At 33.9% G+C, this 26,940-nt stretch overlaps 1 protein-coding gene across 1 annotated transcript in view; it reads right to left on the minus strand.

Annotated features, from left to right (window-relative positions):
* Positions 1–2,197: 2,197 nt before the first annotated feature.
* Positions 2,198–26,940, minus strand: part of LOC145669708 (uncharacterized) — a 218,785-nt gene continuing 194,042 nt past the window's right edge. The window contains exon 4 of the mRNA XM_081738018.1: positions 2,198–2,845. Coding sequence (XP_081594144.1) covers positions 2,788–2,845 — 58 coding nt within the window. The 3' untranslated portion in view covers positions 2,198–2,787. The remainder of the gene's footprint in view (positions 2,846–26,940) is intronic.

Below are 26,940 nucleotides of genomic sequence, written 5' to 3' on the forward strand. Positions count from 1 at the left end.
TCATTCGCATTCAACTCGCGGGTTGATGGCTTATTGAACACAGACCTCTATAAAAAGTGTCATAATTTTCTTGGTTAACTTTATATTTTAACCCGTAACAACACACGCCCGTCTCCGAGACTGATCAAAGTACTACTAACTTGCTTTTTTTTATTTTCTTCTGTTGTAAAATTACGTGGCGCTATCACCTAATCGTTCCTTGTGCTGATGCCGTTGTGTTTGTAGCTCTTATAGGGATCACATTACTAATTGTTCATTTTGGCTTGCCGCCTGAGAGACGGGCGTGTGCTGTAACGTAATGGATGTTATTCCTGGTCCTTCGCTTGCTGTGAGCTTAAATGGTTTATCTTTTCGGACTGTTACTATCCAGTGGTTGGAGAAAGAAGAAGGAAGTGATGAAAATTTGACAGTTGATGAAAACTTTGCTTTCAAATTGGACCATGATGCAAATACCATGATCGGACCGTGATCGGACCATGAGTGTTCTGTTAAGATTTGCCGCCACTGTACAAAGTAAAAATTAAAAACAAACAAAACACTTTGGTATTTTTGTTTTAAAAACATTAATTAATCTTGGTCACAATGGAAATGGAAAAGGTATTGATCATTTGTACAGTTTCTAGTGACTCAAATATTGAAATTTATAGCACAGTTCAATTTTCCATTTAAAAACATGACTTTCTAGAAACAATGTATTTTTCTTAAAATTTTTGTCTTTTTTATAACTTTGTGTATTTTTCATAAAAAGGATCCTTTATTTCATTGCATATGGATCATGTAGTTTCTGTGAACTATAGTAAAAGTGTTTTTTTTCAATAGTAATATATTACTATCAAAATAGGAAAAAGTTTTCTCGTTATTGTATTTGGTATTTGTAATAGTTATCATTTAACGAAGATTGTAACGGTTATTTGCATTTATTTTGGTAAGTAAGCTTTCACAGAGGATAAAAATAGACAATTTTTATTGTTCAGTACAAACACCGGTTAATAACGAGTGTAACTTCCAGAGGGAGTCTCACAGAAGGGCCTGTGTTGTTATGTCAAAAATTCTGGCGTGCGTTGTTATGGGTTAATCTCTAATTTCGTTGAAACAAAGGATCCCGCACAATTCTTATCGACTTTGGATTTCCTTTGAATTAATCGAAATCGTGATATGTTGTAGATATTGTGATCTTGAGATAAAGTCTCAATGGGCACCACCGTCAATCACTGACCGTTTGCTCACTTCAGTGCCATTTCTTTAAAATATATCCGAGTATAAAGATGATCTCTATTTCGGTGAAATTGAATGAAACTGTGATAGGTTGTAGATCTTGTCACTGTTAGAAAATGTCTTAATGAACATAATCATCATTCATTTACCGTTTGGCCACTACAGGTTGACATTGTTTTAAAACAGCCGGGTATATCGATATTTTATATTCCTCTGAAAATGAATGAATGTGTAATACGTTGTAGATGTCGTAATGCTGAAAAATGTGTTAGTTTGTGGCTACCGAGCAACTTTAGGTCAGTTGGTACAGTATTTGTTCACATTCGGGAGGATCGGCTTAAGGCGGTCATTTTCTGTAGGACTTCGGGGTCTTTCCTTTGTCCGCTTAATGAATATCGGGATGTTACCTATGCTTAAATGGTGTTAGCTGCTACTTACCACCTTCCTTACCAGGTTGTAGTATACGAAGATAAAAGCTAAGTATTTTTATTGCTTCATAAATTTTCACCATAAACGCAGAATGTCGTCACGTTCTGGTGTGTTTTTTAAAATCACCTTGTAGTGGCCAAACGGTCAGTGATTGGTGGTTATTTCCATTGAATTTTTTTCTCAGGATCACAATATCTATGACAATCACGGTTTCAATCGATTCCACCGAAATCCAATTTCCATAAGGATTTTGCGGAGTCCTATAATGCATACAGTAGTCTATTAATAAATCTTAATATGTCTTTTATAAGTAAAAAGTTAATTGTCAGAAATCAAATATTTAATTTTGGATTCAATTTTAAAAAATCAGATATTCTCAAACTCTGACTTCTGTCATAAAATGTTTAAGATAAGCAACTGTATCTTATATCTATTACCTTGGAATAGAAATATCAATGTACAGTTTTAGATAAAAGTTAATAGGTTGAAGTCAAACATAAATATAAATATTGATTTCAAAAATTCATTATATTTCTCCTTTCTACATATAAATATATATGAAACTGTGGTATTTTCGTAATAACATGAGAGACATATGCGATTGATTCGTAGGTTGAAACTTTAGAACGGAAAGCAGTATCAAGTAAATTATATTCCCAGAAGGCATTCCATCCGAGTTTCTACTTATGCAATCAAACCTTATTATGAGATTTATTAGGTTATTGTGACCAATTCAGAATTGTTCTTTTCGATATAATTTAGACATTTCATCATTTTGAACAATTTAATAGTACAAACTAGATTAGTTGAATGACAGAATTGATCAATTGATGCATGACAGCAAATGTACAATAATTTCTATTATATACTAATGAACTCTAAATAATATATTTACTTACCTTAGTCTCTTTCATTATATTACAACTCCTTGTCTCTCCAGTATGGATGTGTAAGTTAGTATTACCCCAACTACCACAATGAGCAATTGAAATACTCGTTATTTGTTGTTTGCATTTTTCGTTCATAAGGCCAAGTCTGATAAAATACATACTATCTTTAATGACGTTTGTACCCTCTGATAACCATAAAAATGGATATATTACAATTTACTTAAGCATTTTCGTTTTAAGGTACAAAGAACCTTTAAATTTTCCAAAAAGTGTCATGTAGTTTTCTAATACGATCCCTGTTCCAGGTACTCCTAGAAAAGGAAAACATAAAATGAGTTACACTTTTCACAGAAGCACACGCACACTTTAATTTCTGCTTAAACTTTAAGCGGATAAACGGAACATTAGTTAGATGCATAATACATGCATCCAGTAGAGTCTTTGGTTCGATACTTGAATTAGTTCCGGAAATAATTAGTTGATGCACCACTCCGGTAGTGTTCTGTTTAGAGGTTTATAAGTTATAACATGATTCAAGAACGTATACATAAAATATCAAATAATTAGACTGTGATGGAATAACATTGTTATCATACGGAAACATCTGTACACCTTTACATACATGTACAGTGAACGGCTTCACCGCGGTGACGAGTGGTTAACAGTGATTTGTGGGACTAGTATGTGTGGTTAACAGTATGAGACTAGTAAACTTTTATTGGAATGACATTTGTAATGAAAGTATCAAATAGGGAACACACTGTAGAAACATGTTCTAGTAGAGAGAAGTTCAATATAGTCACCATTTTGATTCTGAACAATATTTAAACGAACATTGTTGTTATTGATTACCCAAGGGTGCAGTGGCGTATTTAGGGGGGTGGCTTCCGGGCTTAAGCCCCCCCCCCGAAATCTATCTTACTATAGTAAAGTATATGAAATATCTTGCAGAATTTTCACATTTTCAGGCAAAGCCCCCCCCGAAAGTTAGCAAAGCCCCTCCCGAAACAAAATCGTAAATACGCCACTGCAAGGGTGCATGCTTTCTGTGCACACTTCAACAGTAAGTTTCCTGAACTCCACCGAAAATTGGAGATGTTCTGGTAAAATAGTATTATTGGGGTCTCTCCACATAAAGTACAGGATGGCACATACCACATGGATTGATTTGAATAATGTATATTTTTCTTCTGTGTGGAAATTCAAGAAATTATTCCTTCTCCATATATCAAGTACATAGTTGGGAAATGTGAAAACACTAGATGTGGATAAATTATCCACACGCAGCATCACAGTCAGTCATCATCACAGTGATCATTTCCAGTACGTTATCCAACTTTTTGCGGAGAATTTCTGGCTGTAATTCACGGCCCTCATTCTGATTATTGATGTTGCATGCTCTATGCTGGCTATATGTTTGATGTATACATGTTCATTGAGATATTCCTTGAGGGATAAAAATTGTGGCTTTTATGTCAGTTGAAGGTGATGGCCAGTTGAAATTTGAGTACGGTACTTGGAAATAACACTCTCCCCAAGGATTGTGTTAGCAATGCCCAGGATTTATGCTGCGTGAGCAGTTGCGTCATATTGCTGAAACCAGGGAGCAGGATTATTAGCTACAGACGATCTGTAGAAAGTCCCTGATTCTTGTGCAATATTGCTCCCCTGCAACTGTAACTGTAACATTTTTTCCTAAGAAATAAATACCGATGATACGTTCTGAGATCCCGCCACTTCACACTGTACACATTTATGAATGCAAATCACGCTGACATCTGACCTTAGAGTTTTCCTGAGCCGAAATTCTGAAACTTTGTTTCTTGACTATTCATTAAGTGAAAATGGACCTCCTCGCTCATTACCAGATTCTGAAGAAAGTCCTGTTGTTCCGTTACCAACTCTCGGAAGTGAAAATCATACTTGAGACGGGTGGTGTGTCTCCGAGGGTTAACTTCTGCATCAGTTGCAATATTTACGGGAACAATTTCAACTTTGTCTTTACAATTCTTTGCAATGACCTTCGCGTCATCCCCAGCTGAGTGCCACGAAGTGGTTTATATTGTCAGATCACTAATGTTTGGGTTGTCGTTAATGCTATTCCTCTGTCGTTGAACGTTTCCGAGTGTCCGAGCCGAACGTAATCTAGGTTAAATTTGTAAGTTTGAAGACTGAATAATATTGCCGAAACCGTTCTACCAGACGGATAATTGTAGTGTGGTGAGGGCAGTCGCTCACTTTGAAGTAGTGATTGCAAGCCACCTGATTGTGGATAATGGATCTTTGGTCTACAAAATACAGTTCTACTACATTCGTGGGCTCTATGAATTTTTAGGTGCTAAGCATAAACAAAAAATTAATTCCGCCACTTTAGTTGAACGATATCTTTTTATTCATACCATCGAAAATATAGCCTTTCTTTAAGGAAGGATGATCACTGCTACTAAGATTTCAAAGATGTTTGATACTTTCCCCATCTAAGCCTATGTGATTGTATATCATCAGTAAAACTTTTCAAGCAGAAATAAGCAATACAGCTGACAGTTCCGTAACACTATCAGTACCAGTAAATAAATTATATGATCACTACTGGAGGGATCACTTTGACTCTTGCGCTAACATAGCCCACATTTCGAAACTAACATGAAATATTGTGTTTATTTGGCCGTAGGTGTAGTTGTAATATTTTTTTTAAAAAAAGTGTTTATTGTCCTATACACATAACCAAAGCAATTGATATCAATTTTGAGGATATGTTTAAGATATGAACAAAGTCAATATCAAAAGTTATTCGTTACACTTCTAACAGTAATGTTTAAACAAGTTGTTGAACAACTTCTTAAGAAAGAGATGTTTATTGTCCTCTATTGATTTTTCCTCGTATGGAATACTATCTATACTATTTTTAAACTGAAAACCTGAACAAACGGCTAGTATACTTAAGTTTGGTTAAAATAAATCCTTTATTAGTTCTAGGTAAACGGACATAATTTTAAAACTAATATTTACAGCGTAAACTCTATTACTACAGTAAATAAAGTTCCATCCGATTAATACTTTATAGTTTATGTTTATATCAAATAGTTTTGATTGTTTTTGAGAGTAACAGTTCACTTATTTAGTAGTTCTTATGAATTCCTTTTAAAAATATGCAGTGGGCTTTTTCCTAGAGGAATAGCATAGGACGTAGAGATTATTTTCCCAGAACGAACAGACTCCAATAGTGATTCTCCAATGTTATAAGTTTATATAGTTTCGAAATTGATAAACCAAGCTTTATATCGAACTACTACGATGGAATCTCAGAGTTTCCAACCGTCATATGGTATGTTATACAGGGTGTTTCAAAATAATACCGACAACGTTTGCGAGGTGATTCCTGACATCAAAAAAAGGCAAAAGGTATAGAACAACCTAGGTTCAGAAATCCGACATTTCGGAGTTATAGGCTGCCGAAAACATACAGAAATCAAATCACTTTCCTGTATGCTAAACTGAGAAGCCTTTTGCAATACTTCGCCAGGAAAGCTTCAATGGACATTTTATGAAAAAATGAATTTTAAAGGACCATACCTCCAATACGATGAGACTCCCTGTAGTCGGGTCAAGGCTTCACTTAGGAACTGGTATCTGCTCTATCCAAATATCCGTGTTCCAGAATCCTGTGGTACTTCCGATACAATTTTTATACACGTTGTCAGTGAGTACTTCAAATTATATGCCCGTAGCCAAACTCTCTCAAAAAAATTGTAGTGGGAGTACCGCAGGATTCTGAAACGTATTTTTGGGTAAGCCGGGGTATTGGCGAGCACTGAGGTAATGCCGAACACCCAAGTTTACGCCCAAGAAAGCTTGTTAGGAAACAAGCGATTTTGCTATATACTAGCGGAGAGAGCGGAAAAAGTGTAGCATAAATTTGGTGACCGTCAGTTGAATGAATTGCCAGGATGAAAAATGTTCTTGTTTTCGCCAGTTCATTTATAACGTTGATTCAACTATGTGGGCAAGGTAAGTTGGCTCATATTTATATTGTTACAGATAAAGCTATATATTCCCCTATATTTGAACACTAGTTCTTTGTAATCTTACTAGCCTCTATACAGTCAACAATTAGTTTCAACTATAGTAATAAAATGGCGTCTCATGGGGAAATGCCAGACAAAATGTTTGTCTTTATCCTGGAGGTTCGGGATTACCCCATCGTGCGAAAAAAAATTCTCAAAAATTTTTAAATGGTTTTCTTTATTGAAAGGTAAGTAATAAGTTAATGAAATTGGTTTAGGAAATAGACCATGTGTTGGTAATAAGTGTTATTAGCTTTATTAATTAGAATAGTTTGCTATATTTATTATTTACTAAATTTATTGGCTATGTCTATAATTATAATTCTTACTAAAGATTTAAATATTAAATTACGATGTAATTTTCAAGTATTTTAATGTATTTCACTTCTTTCGTAAAGGAAAGTTTAAAGTAAACACTATGTTTGGCATTACCCCGACCACTCGAGCAATATCGAACATAGGCACATTTTTAAAACATCTCCCTGATTTGTAGAAAAATGTTACTTTTGACTTTCCTCTGCACTTTAGTAAACTTCAAGCTTTCTATACACAAGAAATTTTAACTTTATCTCCGAAAACAATACAGTTATTTATAATCAAAGCTTAAGTGTTCTTGAACACCCTGGTCTCCCCTAGTGCTCTTATTAATTTCTAAGTGAAGTCTTGATCCGACAACAGTAGGTACCATAGTTCTGGGCTATGGACCTTTAAACTTCATTTCTGCTTGTTTCCGACAGCCTATAACTCCTTAAGAAAGCATTTATGCACCCGGGTTTGTCTATATTTTTCGTCTTTTCGTAGTGTCAGGAATCACCTCCCGAAGGTTGTCGGTGTTGTTTTGAAACACCCTGTAGATTTATGGACCAAACCACGTACTGCGACTTTTACAATGTAAATTACCTAGGGTCTGAAATATTTCACCATAGTTCAATAATAAAGATTTATATATATATATATATATAAATCTTTATTATTGAAAATGTCAACAATATTAACATGTACGTATAATAGTTATGTTATCTTCCTTAATCATTGTTGAGAAACAAGTCCTTTCTGGTTTCATAACTTTGTTGTGTCACAGTGACTTTTTGACAAAGGCTGACTATGGCAATGTCTGTTGCGGAAAGGTTAGTATACGGAAATGTTTGACCAAGGATATGTATATAGTTTCTTTTATTGAATGATATCAGTGCTAAACACATTCTTTTTAAACTTTCAAAGTGACATAACATATGCAACTGGTTCTCAAAAGCCGTGGCCTTTTGCAGGTAGTCGAATGGGAATACAATTATTTTTCGATCATATACAGGGTATATGCCAAGACAAGGATTAAATATCAATCAAGAAGATTGCAGAGAGTTATAAATAATTTCTAATTATTTCAGTGTAATAATAATAATAATAATAATAATAATAATAATAATAATAATAATAATAATAATAATAATAATAATAATAATAATAATAAACAAAAAGTTAGATCGATTCAATTGCTGATTGGTCAGAGTGATTTGCTATATGGTGGAAAAAATCTGAACTATTTTGGCTCTACTAAATTTCTGTACGAGACGTTAGCTTCCTAACTAAATCATCGATCACAAGAGTCTGAAGAATACCGAGGTATTTTTGTGTCATATAGTATATCGTCGAATGGAGTCCGAAGATACAATCCTGCATTTTCACGTACTTCTTCTAATTTATTTAGGGGGTTCATGATATCTTATGTAATTTAGAAGAGTTATTTAAATTCTGAAAACTATATTGGGAATGTTTGAGAAAAGTAATTCATTGCCCTATATAGTTATAAAATTAGTGCCTGCGTGAGAAATAAGTTCGTTGTCGTTTCGAAGAGATTATTATTAAGTGTTGTTATTAAATTGAAGAGCTCAATTCCAAAAAGGCTAAGTCAAAAAGTAAGTTTTTTTTCAGGAGACGAATATTTTGTGTGTTACCACGATTCTATTTCTGTAAAAGAAAAGTAATCTACATTAAACAAACTTGTAATTGCCTACTGTTCGTAAAATAACTGTGAAATAATCATCTATAGCAAGAGTTTTATAAGTGTTTCTAGACATGAGTCAGAAAATAACTTCAGAGAGTACCGCAGACTAAGGACATTTTGGTAAACAACGTTGTTCTCTTTTGCCTACAACTAATTTGACTTATCGAGTTTTGGCATGAAACCCTGTTCAATTCGCAGATGCTGAGATAGAACTTAATGGAACCAATATTTCAAAATCGACAAAAATTGACTTAGGCTCTTTTGGAATCCACCCCTGCAATTATTGATTTGTATTTTCCTGTTAGAGTTCATAGCTTGATGGATTGTAATAATTCTTTTAAAATGAGTATTTGGTAGAATGTCTGTCGTAAAATTTACCTTATTAGTATAAATCTGTTAAATTGATCTTGAAGTTCTGGTTATGACAACCAATGATTGAGATAGGCCCTAGTTACATTTAAATTGTTAGGGAGATTGTACTATTGATATTTGACGATACCTATAAAAGCGGTTGCATGAGTTCAGTGTTTTTGTTTCCATTTCACATCAACAGATATTTTTGTGATGAAACTAGGATAAACAGTAGGTTCAATATAATTTATTTTACTTTGGTATAGGATTTTATAAAATCAGATCCTGTTTTTAAGAAGTAATGGCCTAAACATAAAGCTCTTACTTTGGTGAATCTGGAAGCAGTGTGCTTACCACCACTGCATATCAAATTGACTCGTATGAAAAATTTTGTAGAAGCTCTTATAAAAAATATTCTGCATTCATGTATTTAAAATTTCAGGTTCTCAATGATAGCGATAGAAAGAAACTGAAAGCAGGATTATTTATTAGGCCAGAAATCATCATTCTTGGATGACTACCATTTTTCAGAACTGTAGAATCCCCTTGACAACAAAGCGTGGAAAGCTTTTATAGTCATCTGTCTTGGTTTTCTTCCGAAACATAAATCAGGCAACTATCATGAAACGAGTGATCTTGTGAATTGGTACCAAGCTAATGGATGTCATGTTATTAAAAATTCAAGTCTTAGATTTTCACATAGATTTTTTTCCTTGAAAAGCTTTTCAGAGTAAGCGGTGAAAATGACTAGCGATTCTATGAGCAAATTTCTAGAAGGAAAAGATGCGTCTTGTGAAATGTTGTCCGAGGATGCTAAACATTGAAGAGGCATATCGCAGAGACTAAATAGAGCCGAAAATCATCATTTATAACTTCATAGGCAAGTAACAATGAAGTTTACTTTTTTATTTTTTTCTTCATTGTACAGCAAGGACATCTTCCTCAAATCGAATTTATATATATATACGACATGTGTGTCCCATAAGCTGTCTAAATTTATATAATTATGTCATCCGTTGTTAAGAAGCGGCAAGGGGAGGGAGGATTGCTCAATTGAAAATATACAATTTCACAATATTTACTAAATTTCAATGACCCCTTCACTTTCGTGTAGAATCAATGACAACAAAGATAATATCCTACGAGATGTAAAGTTTATTCTGTCACAATAATCTGACATCTAAATCATTCTATATTAATAAAGAGCTAATGTCATATTCAATACAATATTTTTCGCGTTCTGTGCACAAATGAATCAAGTCTTGGTTTTTAATACTGATACATTTTATATTAAGATTTCTGTCTAAAATTTCATTCAGAGCTTGGAACATTCACGTGCAGGTATTGCAAATAAGTTGAAAGCTATAAGAAAATAGTGGTATTTTTCATGAACTCTTCATGAAAGCTAACAGTACAAATTGTATGTCTCTTTCGTTACAACGTTAGTGTTTTGACATAATTCCAATGTCCTTTGAATGTTCTGTTTACTCGACGGTGTTGTAAACTAGTAACGACAGTATCACAACATTAATATGTTCGATGCCTCTAAGGAATTATCATAAGAAATGATAGATAAACTAAGCCAGAGCAGCACCACATAATATATAAAAGTTTGATCATATGTATTGATTCGTTCTTGTAACTTTCGAAGTAATAGATACAAAAATTAAATTTTGTACCATGAGACTCTGATTTATATACTGCACATCACCACCCAGCTGACAGTGCTGCCAACCCAATATAAAAGTTATATTTTCTCCAATGTCATTACTTCACGTTATTACATACTGTAAATTTGGGTCTCAATTGGAAAGGTACAATACGAAACTTATTATTCTTTCTCAAACCAAAGAACGTTACAAAAATAACAACATGCAAATTTTGGTGACCTCTACAAAAATAAAAGTACAAGAGAGACTGACAGGTTGATACATATTCCAAATGAGTTAGTGGCTAAACTATGATGATGATATGAAGAATTTTGAACGAACAGGAGGAAAGTTTCAAGGGACTAAACATTACATATTTTCAAAAAAGTCTTTATTTAAAAAATAGTATAGGTAAATAGATCATTTAACCGCATAGATATACTTCAATACCTGTTATAATCGTAATGTTGTTTACAGAAATTAAACACCTGAAACTGGTTTGGAAATGTGGTAAACGCTTATGATGTTTGCAACACTGCTTTAAATATGCCATTCCAGGAATGCGCCTATTAAAAGTTTTACTGATATGCTCTATAAACAAAGGAAATTAATAATTGCTTTAAATAGCTGTCACAAATACATTGTAAATGTTGTAGGAGCTTTTACCATTTTCCTCAGCATCTCCGGAAGGGTTTAATATATAGAAGATTAATATATATAACACTATGATGCTTACGTTTATAAAATCATCTACGTAACGACGTAACATCTAAGTAAGTGCTTTTTGAAATAAAGCTCCTTTATACAAATCAATAGTCAATACTCTACAACTTTATTTCTGTTCGATCTAAATACGTCACATAATGACTGTAGTATCCCACGCTTCTGTACCATAGACATACATTACTTCATCCGTCTCACTTGGGTTATTATTCTTGCATAAGAAAAAAAATTGCTAAAAGCAGAATTAAAAGTAGATCTGAAAAGGTAGGTGACATCACTAAGTTCCATGTCCCTATTTTGGCCAATTTAAATATTTTTAGAAAGTAGAGGGATGCCATGGGTAATATCTTGAAGTGGGGTAACGGCGTCCTCCCACGTTGCTTTCACGCTTACCCCTAGCTAAAAGGAAGTAATCATTGTTGGTAATAATTATGGTAATTCGTAAATACTCGAAATTTTTACTCGATTGAATTGCTAGATCCTAATTAAAGATTTGTTCAAATTCATGCTCCGAAATGTCATGAACGATGTATTCTGTAAATATGCAATTTTTGGGGTGCGTTTATAACGGTAAGCCTCCTGTCCAGTTCATCAGTTTATCTCTTCCTACCGCTGAGCACTATTTCTGGCATCAACTCGTAACCAGCCCTTTTCCTTGTTTTATTATGGTCATGTATAAAAAGTTTATTCTTTCATTTTCTTCCAACTCCATGTCCAATCTTATCCTTTTTCTTTATCTTCCACACTATCTTTGAACTTCTCTAATTGTCCCTTAACCCCTTTCCACAAGCCTAGACAGTCATCCGCACACTTACAAAACATGATCAAGTTCTTACCCCCTTCTTTTTTTACTCCTTTAGAAGTTGGAGCAAAGAATGATGATAACGAAGTGGAAACAAGCAGATTGGATAAACAAGGTAGGAAGAGATAAACAGATGAACTGGACAGGAGGCTTACTTATTAATGAATTATGGCAAGGAAGTTTGGATAGCACAGACAAGAAGAAAATAAAAAGACCCTTATACAAACCAAAAATGGCGGAATGTGATTAGTTGGAAAGTGAACAAGAAGACTTTCGGAATTGGCTGAAGGCGTCAGCAAATACAAGGTTCGTATATACACTACAGGTTGCGCCAGCCCAATCGTTGGATGCGTGACGTCACCGGGTAAGCAGACGCGAGTATTTTCTTGGCTCAGTGATGCCAGTCTTTTAACAGCAAAATTCCCGTCCAAAGCCACAAAATTTCCCACTAACCTAAATAGATATAGTTTTTTATCTAGTAGTAAACAATTTTAGACGGACTATGATGTACAAGGGAATTCATTCTCGTAGTATAAAAAGGTATTTATTTATAGTTATGCATGATAAGGTAAAAAACATTTAAAAAAAATACTGTGTACATTTTTTTTTAACAAACACAATGTCGTTCTTTATGGTTTGGAAGAGAATGCTATGTTCAGGAAAGCCAGAATTAATTCAGTTGTTTTGGCCTAACGATTTTTGTGTTGCAGCACATTGCCTGTTCCGTCACGAAAAAAGCAGCGAAAAGCATGGTATTTTGGAATTGCTTTACATTAACTTGATTTTTCAAGTCTTTTTGTATTTTTGAGGTTCATTTGTATCACAAAAGAGCTCAGTGTTAAGGGTCTTACACCTAAAGCCTATTATACATCGTCAAACTTTTCCATCAAATATTGTATCAAACGTTTCCTTGACGATAATTTGGTCAAATAAGACGGGTAAAATTTTCGCACCCATTATAAACGATCAAATATAAAGGTGAATATCATTGCTCAGTTGTTTATATTTCTTGATTCAGTTGTTAGGTCACATGAACGTATATGTAGTGTAGTGAGTTTTATGGTGGCACCTGCTGGTGTACCTATAATGAATAAGGTTGTAGAAATGGATGGAATGATTATTCACAGTTACTTCTGTCTCATTTCCCTCCTTTATTGCTATTCCAAAATAAATCTTATTTCCATGGTTCCTTTCTTGTTCAGTAAATACGTATGAATCTACATTCTATTTATTAGTCCGATGTTTAAATTTCTTCTAATTCAGTTAAATTTCGAGTAACTTTTGTAAGTTTGGGACACTGATTAAGAATAAATAGTTCGTCATAAAATGTTTGGCTATTGTTTAGCTTTGGGAGGGGCAGGTTTTTAATTGATTTTTTTGCGATTTTCTATTAACATTCTGTTACATTAGCTTAATAACATTTAATTCACACAGTATTGCCGAGCGAGCGTTAGCGAGTAAAGGCGGGTTAGAGTCTCGCAAGGCAGATTGTTTTCAGTCTTCGATAGTGTTGGTCCCCATTACTAAACAGTTACCAAATGTTAGGTTTTACAGTTAAAATGAGAGAGTACATATTAACGAGGGTTCTGTAGGATATTAAATTCCCGAGGATTTTTTCAGTGTAGGAAAATTGTAATTTATATTTAGAAATGCGAAAATATTACATACTCTAACCTATTTTGATTTTATGCAACATCAAGTGTTTTTCGTTACCGTCATTTTGGCCCTCACCTTCAGCTATTGATGTCTCTGCCTCTTGCGAACAAAACCCTGTGCTAACTTGTAGGTCCCTTGCTGTGCTCCTGTTCTGAATCGGTTAAATATCATCCTCGCTTTTAATGGCCACCTATCGTAAGATGTTTTTCCTGCAGTCTCTTTGTAAATGATATTCGTTCGATGCGTAATTACACCTTAGAGGTCTTCACTACTGCGTAATTAAACTACCGTTAATTTTACAGTTTTTCTGTAATATCCTTAAAATAAATAAAAATACCCGAAAAGTAGAAACGTAGTAAACTAAACAATACGATTTTGTGTGTGATACCGTTATCACAACTCATCTATCTGCTTTCGATTTGCAACTGTAGATAGATTTAACAGTTTTTGTGGGTTATGTAAATAACGGCATACCAAAAACAGATAGGGAATTGTATTAAAAGTATCACATGCACAATTGTATTGTCTAGTTCACTACGTTTCTGCTTTTCGAATATTTTTTATTAGTTTTGAAGATATAGAAAAACTAAAATTAGCGGTAGTTTAATTTCGCTGAAGTGAAGATCCTTAAAGAAAGTCCTCGTAAAGTGAATCTGCACTCATGAATGCAACTTCTACAATGAGAAACAATTTTTAAGGCATTACGAATTAATTTCGTGAAGAAATAACTACATATAACAAGATAGCACATGATCGTTCCATACACATCATATACAGGCATATTGTCAATCTATACGCAATAATCTGAGCATGCACCAAAGTAATAACATGCCAGAACGTCTTAAGAAATCTTTTAAATCAAGAAAAGTGAAAAAAAGGTTTGCTTTTTTTAAAAAAAAAATGTCACGGAATATTCTCAATCTACGCCAATTTTGGGAAGTCGCCTGTGGTATTTAGCCCTAATATTCTTTAATTTTATAGTTATACAAAACAGATTACTGCTAGTATGCATCAAAATAATGTCAATTGCTTTTCGTTTCCACATACTCAATTTTAGTGCCACCGCATAGCGATTATCGTTTGTTTTCTTTGATATAATGTTGGATAGAACTAGAACAAGTTATAATTTAGAGCAGTTGTGTCAAATGTTGTAACCAACCCAAAAGTTGCATACAACTTGGTATCATAAATGTTCAAATTCCACTTTGATGAAATATTTGATACAATATATGATGGAATATTTGTTCGTCTATAGTGTATTTAAAAAAGTTGAGAATGCCTCCATTTCCCGATTCCAGCCTATTTTAAAGAAAAATTCACGCATTCCTGTCAGTGCTCAGAATTTCACATTTTACGGGAAATTTCCCATAATCTGGCATCACTGGCTTGGCTGTGCTTACCTCATGACGTCACACGGTGTTCGGCATAGTTCGTAATCTCAGTTTGCGGCGCCCCCCTGAGAAAATAGAACGCAGAAAAAGTACAACAATAACTATATATATGTCTGTTAAAAAATTTAAACTTTTTGATAACAATGACTATATATATGACTGTTTAAGAATTTAAACTTTGTCATAACAATGACTATATATATATCTGTATTTTCATTTATTTTCGATATTGTCTGAAGAAAGATATGTTAGATATTCGAGACCATTTAATTTAAAATATAGAGTGTTTTAAGCTTTGGTCAGTGTTTCTTTTGTTAAAATAATCAATCCAAAGCTATGGATAGTCTTACTATCTGAATATTCCTAGACTATACCCATATATCACGGTATCCCATAGGGTACCCACGAATTTGTTTTCAAAGTGATGAGAATATGCCACTTATAAATGAACTATACCCTGTTCGGCGTAAGCTCTAAACTGCGATAAACAAAGCCACATGAAACTAAATTTCACTGATTTGCTGTTGTCCTACCGACGCTTGTACTCCTCCGGAAACTAGTTCATGGGATTGGATTACTATTTTTACTATGAAGCTCCATATAAAACTACTACATTATTATAAATGACAAAAATATAATACAAATTATCTATTAATGCTGCAACCGAGTGTGGTCAATGAAACAATAGAAATAAACACTAAGCATGCGCAGTAATTATGGCGCCAATTCAACTGTGGAGGCGTGTTCTGCTTTTAAGTCTGAAAGATGGCTGATATGAATCCCAGTTCCGCAAGCATTGTGGTGAAACACCAAGCTAAACATTTACTCACTAAGCAACAATTGTTTACCAGCGAAATTCAATTTTTTTTTTTAATCTTTCGAGTTTTTTCTTTCTTTTCTGCTGCTGCTGTAAGTATCTGGACAACACGAGCCAGTATTGTCAAAATGCACGTGTATATAATTTGCTCCTCCCCGTGGGGAGTGGGAGTGATACATTACTAGCCAATCGTATTTGTGGCAAGCGGAAGGATACAAATATTTTGTTTATCGGAGTTTAGAGCTTACGCTGAATAGGGAATAAATGGTCTGATAAAAATGACGATCTTACCATGTGAAAATTTTTATCATGTAGAACTCTATCAAGTCAACGAGATTGAAGGGGAAAAGTAAGATACGTAGATTTTGTTATTTTATATAAGTAAATGAACAAGTGTAATAAATATACTTTTTCTCACCCAAAAATTTATGCTCAAGAGGATGAAAATATAAATGAACTGAAGTAAATGGTGTGATATAAATGATGATCCTCTCACGTCAAAATCTCTTTCACGAGGTTCTACCATATAGATGAAACAAAAAATTAGTTTCCATTCTGAGGTGCTTGTATTGAAGAAATGAATGCCACTCCTACAGCAACGTGGAACTACAACGATCATGATCAGTGTTCCACAGAAACATATGTGTCATACGAGATAGAAAAAGCTACCGAACTGGGATATGTCTGTGGAAACCTTTGAAATTTGGGATTATGACATTGAGCAATATAATCCAATCACTAAAAAATGTAGCCTGTTCATCGAGTACATCAATACATTTCTAAAATCAAAGATGGGAGCTTCTGGATGGCCAAGTACGTGGGACACCGAAGATAAAACCAAATTTATACAAACCATCCTAGAGTGTGAAGGCATTGCTTTGAACGCTGCCAAAATTGAAAATAATCCTGTTTGACGAAGTTTGTTATACCTGAACTTGAATTTCCAATACGGGAAAATTGTACAAGCTTCGAACTTTAGTCAAACCAGTGTTATTGGTCAGCCAGAAGAATTTTATGAGAAAGTAACTTCATTTGATATTCAAGTCTATCAAATTGTTCCAATCAATAATACAATGTTATAGGGGTTTGGGAATATAGTGAACGTGGTCCTATCCAAAATCGATATACCAATCTTGTTCTTGGAACGTTTACAACATGTTAAACACGTCTGACGTTGAAGAAGTTCCTGAAAATGTGCAGATACGAGTGTTGCCCTTCTAAAGTCTTGCACACAGCGTATTTGTGAGTCAAAGCTTGATCTTGTCAGCTGTGTCTGTGTTTGCTGCTTCGGGTGGTTGTGTTGTGAAAAATGCAGTGTTAAAATGGAAGGTGAAGCCGTCTAAGGAAGGATTACGCATAGTGACAGGGTTCCAACATAAAAATAGAAACTCAACGTGGAAAGAATCAAACTGAAATTTAAAATGTTTCGAGAGAGGTTTGAGGAAATGGTGTAGTGGATAATAGCACTGCTTCACAGTGGTCATCTCATTTCCTTGAAGGTCGTATAAGCACCGCGCACTACCCAATACGTGGAATACTATCAACTGCTACAGACTACACCTCTGAGATTATTGTGAATGACATTTAGGTATAGGATCGACGAAAAACATATGAGAAAATTGCATACGAAGCCATAATATCTATCATTGTAATTTACAGAATCATTACTTTGAAGTTTGGGATGAGGAAAATCGCTGCTAGAGAGGTTCCACATGATTTGAGAGAAGACCAGAAAGCATGAAGCAAAAGAATCGCAGAATAATTGCTCGAACGTTACCGAACAGAAGATCAGTTTCCATGAAGGATTGTTGAAGTTGGAGAAACATTGATACGAGGTTTTGAATCAGAACTCAAGTCCCAGTTATCACAATAGAAATATTAGGACTCTTCACGCTCGAAGAAATTCGGCAGCCAATAATCAAAGGTTAAACTGATCATGATCTTGTATGACATGAATGTAGTTAGAGACATAAATAAAGTACCGCAGGGAACGTCTGTATACTACAAGCTGTTTCCGCAAAACATTTAATCCGATAATTCGTCAAGGAAGGCCTGGCATACTTGCAGCTGATGTACTCATTTTGCACGATAATGCAAGACCGCATACTGCCCTACAAGAGAGGGAAATACTTGATAATTGTGTATGGAAAATACTTCTATACCCACCGTACTGTCCTGAGTTGAGACCACCAGACTTTGGAAAACGTTTCGAAACGTTTGACAAAGGTCCCAGTGAGGTAGTCATATATATCAGACAGCTCAACAAACACGGTGCCTTATCCGGAAGATAAAATTTACCAAAACGTTGAGAAACTGTCATAAGTAAGAATGGGGAATATATTGAATGCCTGTAAAGATTATTAAATTCCATATCTTACAGTGTGCAGAACTTTTGAAGTGACCCTCGTACTTTGACATGGATTCTGTAATATTCACGGAAAAGCCTGGAGAGCCAAGCATTGAACCTTCAAACTATTTAGGCTGTATGTTAGATGAGATCCTTTAGTATAGACCTACATCAGGCCCTATGTTAGTGGAGGACCTAAAACCTGAGACTTACAAGAATTTAATCCTGACACAAACGATACCAGTTATATATGCAATATTTGTAGGATTTACGAATAACTATCAAGCTGCACACCATCAAATTTCAAGAAGATAAAAGAAATGGTTTACAATCAATGCATGGACAAGCAACATTCACGATTCCACACACAATATGCCGCATGATAGATCATAGCATCATTACCCGCAAAGAAAATAATCTACAGCATCAAGTTTTCAAAGCGGTGTACAGAGATACGAACTCCTATGATACGGTTCCGTATGAAAACGTCAAAAACAAAAAAAAAAAAAAAAAAAAAAAAGGTGAAAAACTAAATACCCGGCGAGACCGTTTTCCATTTCACCTTAACCATACGGGAAGCAGCAACAGAAGAACATGAATGAAGCCATCTTGAATATTCAAACTCAAAGGAGGGATATACGGATGCAGCAACAACTTAACAGAGATTGCTATACATCTTTCTTCTACGGGTAAATTTTTGAACATTTCGTGTCTTTTTTAGTGTGATAAGATCGATGATTGCTTGCTTTTCTTCTTTCAGGAAAACAAGTTCGTGATCGCTATGTAAAGTAAGATTTTGCTTCTCTTCGTAGAGAGGAACGTCTTGAAGACTGAAAAATGATACTTCTAGCTTACTTTTCTTCAAGATTCCGCAGTTTCATTTTTACAAATTTACGAATTGTATTACATAAAAAATACTTTTCGTTATAATACATATATTTGAATAAAGTCAATATCTTCTACTATTTCTCAAAACCCATTTCCCGACCACTGATTATTTTTTCTTTCGTTTGAATATTTTTTTTTAATTTTGAGTTCGACAGATTTTAGTTCTAAAAATTGACTTGAAAACTGTAGTTAGAAAGTTTTAACTTTGGAAATTTTTAATCTTTTCCAAAATTCAATGTGAAGATTTTGAGTTCGAATATTTCAATTAGAGAATTTCTAGATTTCCAAAATTTAGTTTGTTTTTTAGTTCGAAAATTTTGCATTGAATACTTTTATTAAGAATGAATTAGATCCCAAATTTTTTAGTTATAAAGTTTAAATTTGATAATTTTTGTTTTTCAAACTTCGTTCTAAAATTTTGATTAAAGAATGATTTGTTTCCTAAAATTTGGTTTAAACATTTTACTTCGAAAATTTCGGTTTGAGAATTCTTGGTTCGAACACATTTGGTTTGAAAATTTTTGGTTACAAAATTTTCAGTTTGAAAATGTTAATTTTGTCAAAATTTGATTTGGAAATTTTTGAGTCTGAAACTTTTCTTTTAAAATTTTAATTTAAATTTTTTAATTTAAAAAATAGAGCGAATAGTCTTATTGAAACTTTTAGTTCGGAAGTTTTGATTCGAAAATTTTGGTCTGAAATTTTTAGTCGAAAATTTTCGTTTTCTAAAATTTGGTTTAGCATTTTTAGTTCGAAAATTTTTAATTTACAAATTGAGGTTGAAAAAATTTTCTAAATTTTGTATTAAAATATTCACTTGAAAAAATGAATTTAACGTTTAGAAATTTCAATTTGAAATTTTAAAGTAAAAACGTTTAGATTGAAAAGTTTGATGAAAACATTTAGTTGGAAAAAATGATTTGAATAATTTTGAGTTCTAAATTTTGAATTGGAGATTTTGAGTTAGTGAATTTTAGTTTGACTTTTGTTTGAAAAAAATTATATCCAAAAATTCGATTTGAGAGCTTTTATTCTGAAAGTTTTGATATTATTATTTTCATCTACTAAGTACTTATTTTTTAACTGAGCAACAAAACGGAGAGCTTTTTTTTTTAAAAAAAATTGCTCAATCCCACAACATTATTTCGTACTCATTGCTGTCTCGTTAGGTGACTTGTTATAATAAACTGATCTGATTTAATAAGAGTAAAGGTGATGCCATTTTTATTTTTATTCACAAATAGAAACATTATGGATTGATGTTATTATTTATCAAGGTCCTAGACTCCTGTAGTTTACACGTCTCAGATAATGAATATGAGTGAAACCACATTTGACAATATTTAAACATTATGGCTCGAAACCCACCAATCAAATCTAAACCTTGACCCCGAAAGCTAGAATAAGTTCTCACTTTTTCGTAATTGTATAATCATCCAAACGGGTCGAAATTAGTCATGGATCACACAAAACATTGTTCATGTATCCTTGTTGCACGAAAGAGAATTAAGACATTTTACCTCCAAACGATATTCATGTACTTCTGTACCCAATCACATAACAATATAAGGCAATGAAGACCGCATCAAAGATAATGAAAACATCGAAAATTTGTATCTATAAAAAGAGAAAAAATATTAAGCTGTGCATATACATATCTCATACAGTTAACATTCCTGTACTTCTGTACTCAATATAACAATATAAAGTAAGAAAGAGTCTATCAAAGAGCCATAATGAAATTTTATGCCCATAAAAGGAAATGAAATAGATCTCCACAGCCCTTAATTCAAAACTCCTGATCATAAAAGAGGGTGAGGGACTAATTTTTAATTATTCGCGAGGATGTGGGCTAAAACTATGTGACCTAAGGGCGGGGATAATTTTGAATTTCCCGCGGGGCGGAACATAGGGTCACGTGATCCTTATCAGCCATTCAATAGTAGGCACTAGTACTACTAACGCGTATGTGCAATCATGTGATCCTTCTCACGCACGTTACAGTAGCGGTGTATCGTTAATCTAACGATCACCGCGATTTGCTGTAGAGTATTCTCTGGAAAAACAATACAGTATACGTTCACGCATCATTTTAGAGAGAAATAGGAATTTGTAGATGCGGCGGACTATTCTGAATTCAGTGTAGAATTTCCGAGCCACTGCTTCAGCCAAGACAAGGAAATCACCAGGTTACCAACGTTTTGTGCGTACAGAGGCAAATGTAGAAAGGATAAAAGAGGAAGCAATACGAGGTCCCAGCATTCTGAGCGTCGCCATTCCATATCATTAGGCATGTGAGACAGAAGTGCGTGAAGGATGTTACATCAAAACTTAAACCTCAATCCATACAAAATTCTATTGGTCCACTAGTTACATCATCAAGATTACAATGCACATATTAAATATTGCCGGAGATTGATGGGACTAATTTTATGGGGCTCCAAACCTTGTCCATAAATTAAGTATATCTGACAAGGCTCACTTTTGCATCAATAGGTATGTGAATAAGAAAAATTTTCGTTACTGGGTACCTGAAAACCAAAAGTTGATTAATGATGTCCCTCGTCATAGCACAAAATTAATGGCCTGATGTCTGCTTTAATGGAATATGGAATATATTATTGGATATATTGTTTCAAGGTGAAGATTAGAACATTGACTGTCACGTCAGCACTCGATATGTGTCCATGCTGGAAACTTTTGTCACAACTAAGAAGGTATCATCTTAAGCAAGTTAGGATAGAAGAGAATGAAACCACATCGCACACACAACTAATGCAATCATGACGACTCTTTTGGAGAATGTTAATAGGAATTATTCTCTCTTTACAGTGGTATTGCATGGCCTATACACTCGTCAGATTCATCGACGTGACACGACCTGCAAGCTTGCATGTTTTGTAGGACTCTATTGAACATGAAATTCAACTTATCCTGCTGTACAACGTGCAAAGAACGATGAATGGTGTGTTGTAAGGTGCACAGATATGTTCTGAACTTAATGCTGGACTTCTCAGTGACATTACTTTAAAGATATAACCACCATACACTTTGATTTTGAATATACGTCTGTGAAATGTAACGGCTTTTGCCATAAAAGTCACGTGATAAACATTTTGCATATAAATATCGTCTAACTACCTCTTTCACACTCTTTACGTATATTAAGGTTTCAAACATTTTGGTTGAACTGGTTATTCGACATATAAAGATGTCTTTACATTAAAATTAAAGAACTGTCTAAGAACATTTAAGAGGTAATGCATTGGTAGACAAAGTTCGAAAATCAAGGTTATAGTATAAAGACAGTTGTAAAGAAAACTAAAACTTTTTCTACATAAAAAAATAATAGAATGAAAGAGCTTAACGAGAAATGTGCATAACTATATACAATCGCTTTTAAGATACAATTTGCATAGTTGTGGAACTTTGAGTAGAATGATTTTCAAATTGCGATCCGACACGAAAAGATCACAATCTTCTTTCCTTAACAACATATAAGGTGAATATCATAACCAGTCCAATGCCTTCCATACTGCCTCATTCCGAACAGGAGCATCAAAATAAAAACCAAAGACCTATTGTAATCGTTAATAGTAGTGGTTTTCATTTCGCAAAATACGTTCATAAAAAATTATAATAAAGCAACTCTTTGCCACGTTTGATAACAGGATGAAATGTATTTTTTTAAGAATAAGCTAAGGAATTAGAATTGAAGTATTTTTTAGGTACGGATTATTGGTATTTATAGATAGAATACAGTTGCAAAACATCCTTTTAAGGACGACATAAAGACATGTTTTAAGAACGAAGTAAATGTATGTTGTTTTTTTGCCTAAATATAGTACAGGATACAGAAGTAAAGTGAAACATATAAAGCTACATATATCAAAGACTAAGCTATGTTAAATGCCAAAGCTACGTATGTGGCATGTTAATTCATCTTCACAAAAGAGCACCAATCTTAACTGAAACACAAATTATTTCCATTTTAACAAATGAATTGAGATCCAAATGTTTGTATGGCGTAGGAGTTAAGTAGATAGGAATGTTGGGCAAATTTATTCAGTTATTAACTGAACTAAAACTAATTGATATAGGTTTAAAAGAAAACAACAGGAAAGTCACCCGAGATTGAATTCTTCAAATTGAAAAAGAATTACGTTAAGTTGTGAAAATTGTAGATATGAAAAATTAGACTTGGAATCATAGTCTGTGTTAAGTGATTAAGGTTCATCATATTATCAAAGAAAAAAGTAGCTTCTCGACATAACCACAAAGGTACAGTGTTCAAAGATGATAATGCGGGATGAAACGCAAAATGACAGGGAAATTACTGAGCCAGAACAAATTGATCAAGAGCCGGCAACGAAAGACATAGCAACGGAAAGAAGTGCAGAAAAATAACATTAAAAGTAGAAGTGCTGAAAAGAGTATATCCACATGCATATTACTTGCTCTTAAAAAATATATAGCTGTATTCGAAGTAAAGTTCCAAACTATTTTATGGATTATTGTCAGTTTCATCATAGTATATATAGAGAAAAGTAGCACAATCTGGGATACAGTAAGCGCAAAATTGGGTGGAGGAGAGAAAACATATCAGATCACTGTTTTCCAATCTGTGGTCCGAGGAGTGCAGGTAAGCAGGATATTTTATTTTCATTAAATTTTATTTTATGACATTGGGTATTTGAATTATATGTGGAACATTTGTAACAAACGCTACCAAGGTTTAAACCAATTGCGAATACAACACAAAAAGAGAAAAGAAGATATGTCAAAATTACCAACCAAGAGAGAAAGAAATAAGCAAAACATATGTAAATATAAATAATTAAAGCTATCAGCATGGAAATATTATGTGGTCCAATATATCATTCGGATGAACGAACTTGACTAATTTCATAAAGTATGACTTACAAATTTAAAATAGTTTTTGATTATAATTATATTAGTGCTCATTCTTATAACAGTCTGGTATTTTTCTCTCTTTGTAATAGAATTGGAAGTGATGAGGAACAATTATTAATATTACATTCAGATAATCCTTCACTGTGAAGGTAACGGTACCACGATCGTCTTCACGAAGTTTTTTGGTTACTCTAATGTTTCATATATTTCATTGCACAGTCGGAACAATTCTTTCTTATCCTTGTCTTCCACTTCTTTATGACTTCCATTGATTTATTACCTATTCCGGTTGCCTTTCCATTTCTAATCTCGGATATAGCTTTTGCACTTCATTTTCTAGTTCAATATCTCAGCCATATGGCCTATTACTACTCTCATATAGGCCCTCAACATATTCTTTCAATCTTGGTAAAAATTCACTTCTCTCGCCGACTACCTCCCATTTTTATTTTCTGCTGTCATCGTAAAATCCCCTTGTTCCCTCCGAAGTTTCATAGATTTCGCTTCGTATATTTCTCATATTTCCCAAATATTTCTAATTTTTCTACGCTCTCGCATTCTCTTTTGTAAAACTAAACCCTTGCTATGTCTCTTTTCCTTCGCAACTTATTGTTTAACTTTCTGTATATCTTTCAGCCCTCTTCCATATCAACATGTTTCAACTCTTCTTTTCTCTCATTTACTGCAACATCTTTTCTGTAAAACAAGGTTTCTTAGCAGTAAGTGTACGCGTTAACCTACTTCCTTTTCTGCAGAATACTGTATGAAAAGATTAATATGTCTCAACTGTCTGTTACTACCTTTCCTTGTCTGAGTATTTTTCTTCGAATTTCTCAACGAGAAGATTTCTTATTTCCTCGTTTCCGAACTTTTTACTATTCAACACCTTGTTACATACTTTTCTTTTGCCTACAGTTTTCAGTTAAATATCGACTTTGGCCAGCACAAGGTTGTGACTAGAAAAAAAATCAGCCTCGAGAACGGTCTTCGCTTTTCTCAAGCTATTCCGATATCTGTCCTGAATCATAACATAGTCTGTCTGATATCTTCGCCGTAGTAGTAGTATGGGCCTCACCCAATCTAAATTTTGATTATCCAATTTGGGGCCACCATGGAAAATAGTGATGAATCAGAGATGCTTTGGCCCGAGATTGCGTAACCTGTTGAAATTTTGCTTATGCTTATCCAGGGGCCATGTATACCTTGGCCAGGCTATGACGTCATTCAATTGGGAGTTTTGGATTAGAGGTTATGATGATTCTTTAAAATTAAAAATATGGTCTTGATGATTCATTACGTTATGAAATAGTACAGGTTTACGAATGCTTTTTATTTTTCGTTCCCTTTTATGAGTATAAAATTACTAAAACAAGGTTTGATCTCTTTCTTGATGATCTATTACATTATGAATTAGTAGACTCCAGTAATAGTATAAATTAGTATTAGTATTAATATGAAACTCGAAAACTTTGGAGTTCCTCCGTGGCTAACAGGTTAGCGTATGCGCCTTTAACGTGGGAGACCAGGGTTCGATTCCCGGAAGGAGCTCATGCGGTTTGGATTTCACGTTAATTAGTAGGTTCCTTCCTCGCTGCTGAACGGGACGTTAAACTCAAAATCAACTTAACTCGAAAACTTTGGGAGGAATACTTAATTTTGGTTAAGGTTTAGTTTTCATTCATGGAACTTATGGGACTCGAACCACGATATTCAATCGTCCAAAAGTGTGTCCAGGAAAGCATACATTTATTTGAAACGTGTAAAAGAGGGGGAGGGGCGATCCCGGACTTAGTTAACAATAATAGTTTATATTGTATTCGTTTGTGGATTAAATAAAACTGTTGAAAAGATTTAAAAAGCTTCTTTCTGCATGACTTATTATCATATGTTGAAGAGGAAACGTCAACTATATCGCGTTACATATGTTTACGTATTCGTTGTCACAGTATCGTTGGTATTGTTTGTTCGAACAAGTACGGTGTTTAATTGTCAAATAGTGTGTAATGGTTTACTTTGAAAAAATATATTCATTCCTTGAGAAGGAGAAAAGGGATGAGATGAGATTATTTTTGACCTAGTTAGTACCTCTTGTTTTCTTCTGTGACGCCACATTTACTTTTTGCTTAAAACTGATTGGTTCATTGTAATAACGATTAATCATACTTTTGTAAGGAGATAACATTGAGGAGTTATTTCTTATGAAAAACAAGAACATTTATGTGTAATGGTTTACTTTGAAAGAATACAATCATTCCTAGAGAAGGTAAAAGAGGAAAGTGATGAGCTGAACCTAGTTACTACCTTTCGTTTCCGTTCGTGGATAAATAATAATGACGTCATGAGTATAGGCTTTTACAGGGCATGGGTACATGAACGAACACTGAAATTTCATGATTGGTGGGTTAATTTGGCAGAACCAAAGTCATGGTCTCCAGAACTAATTTTAGTATTTGATCACCTAAAATAGCTAAAGATATAATTGCGGAAGGTTTCTAACCTCATGTATTTTCTTTAATACGTTATAGGCATGCACAGGCTAGATTTAGTTTCCGAAGGTCATGAGTTTGATTCTCGGTGATGGCTTATATGACTGATATTAACAATTTTTTGTGCTGTTTTGGATTTATGCTCTACATAGACGTTGTGTGAGCTCTTCAAAGTAGTTTACTGTCACTTTATTTACATATAATGAGGATATGCGTACTTTAATGCACTCCTCTTAAGCTTTTTGATAAGAGAGAACCACGATACTTTAAGGTTACCTTCTTGGTCTTGGTGTTAGTTCGTGTAATTTATATCTTA

This window comes from Thermobia domestica, chromosome 14, assembly GCF_964235325.1.
Source record: "Thermobia domestica chromosome 14, izTheDome1.hap1.1, whole genome shotgun sequence".
Lineage (NCBI taxonomy): Eukaryota > Metazoa > Arthropoda > Insecta > Zygentoma > Lepismatidae > Thermobia > Thermobia domestica.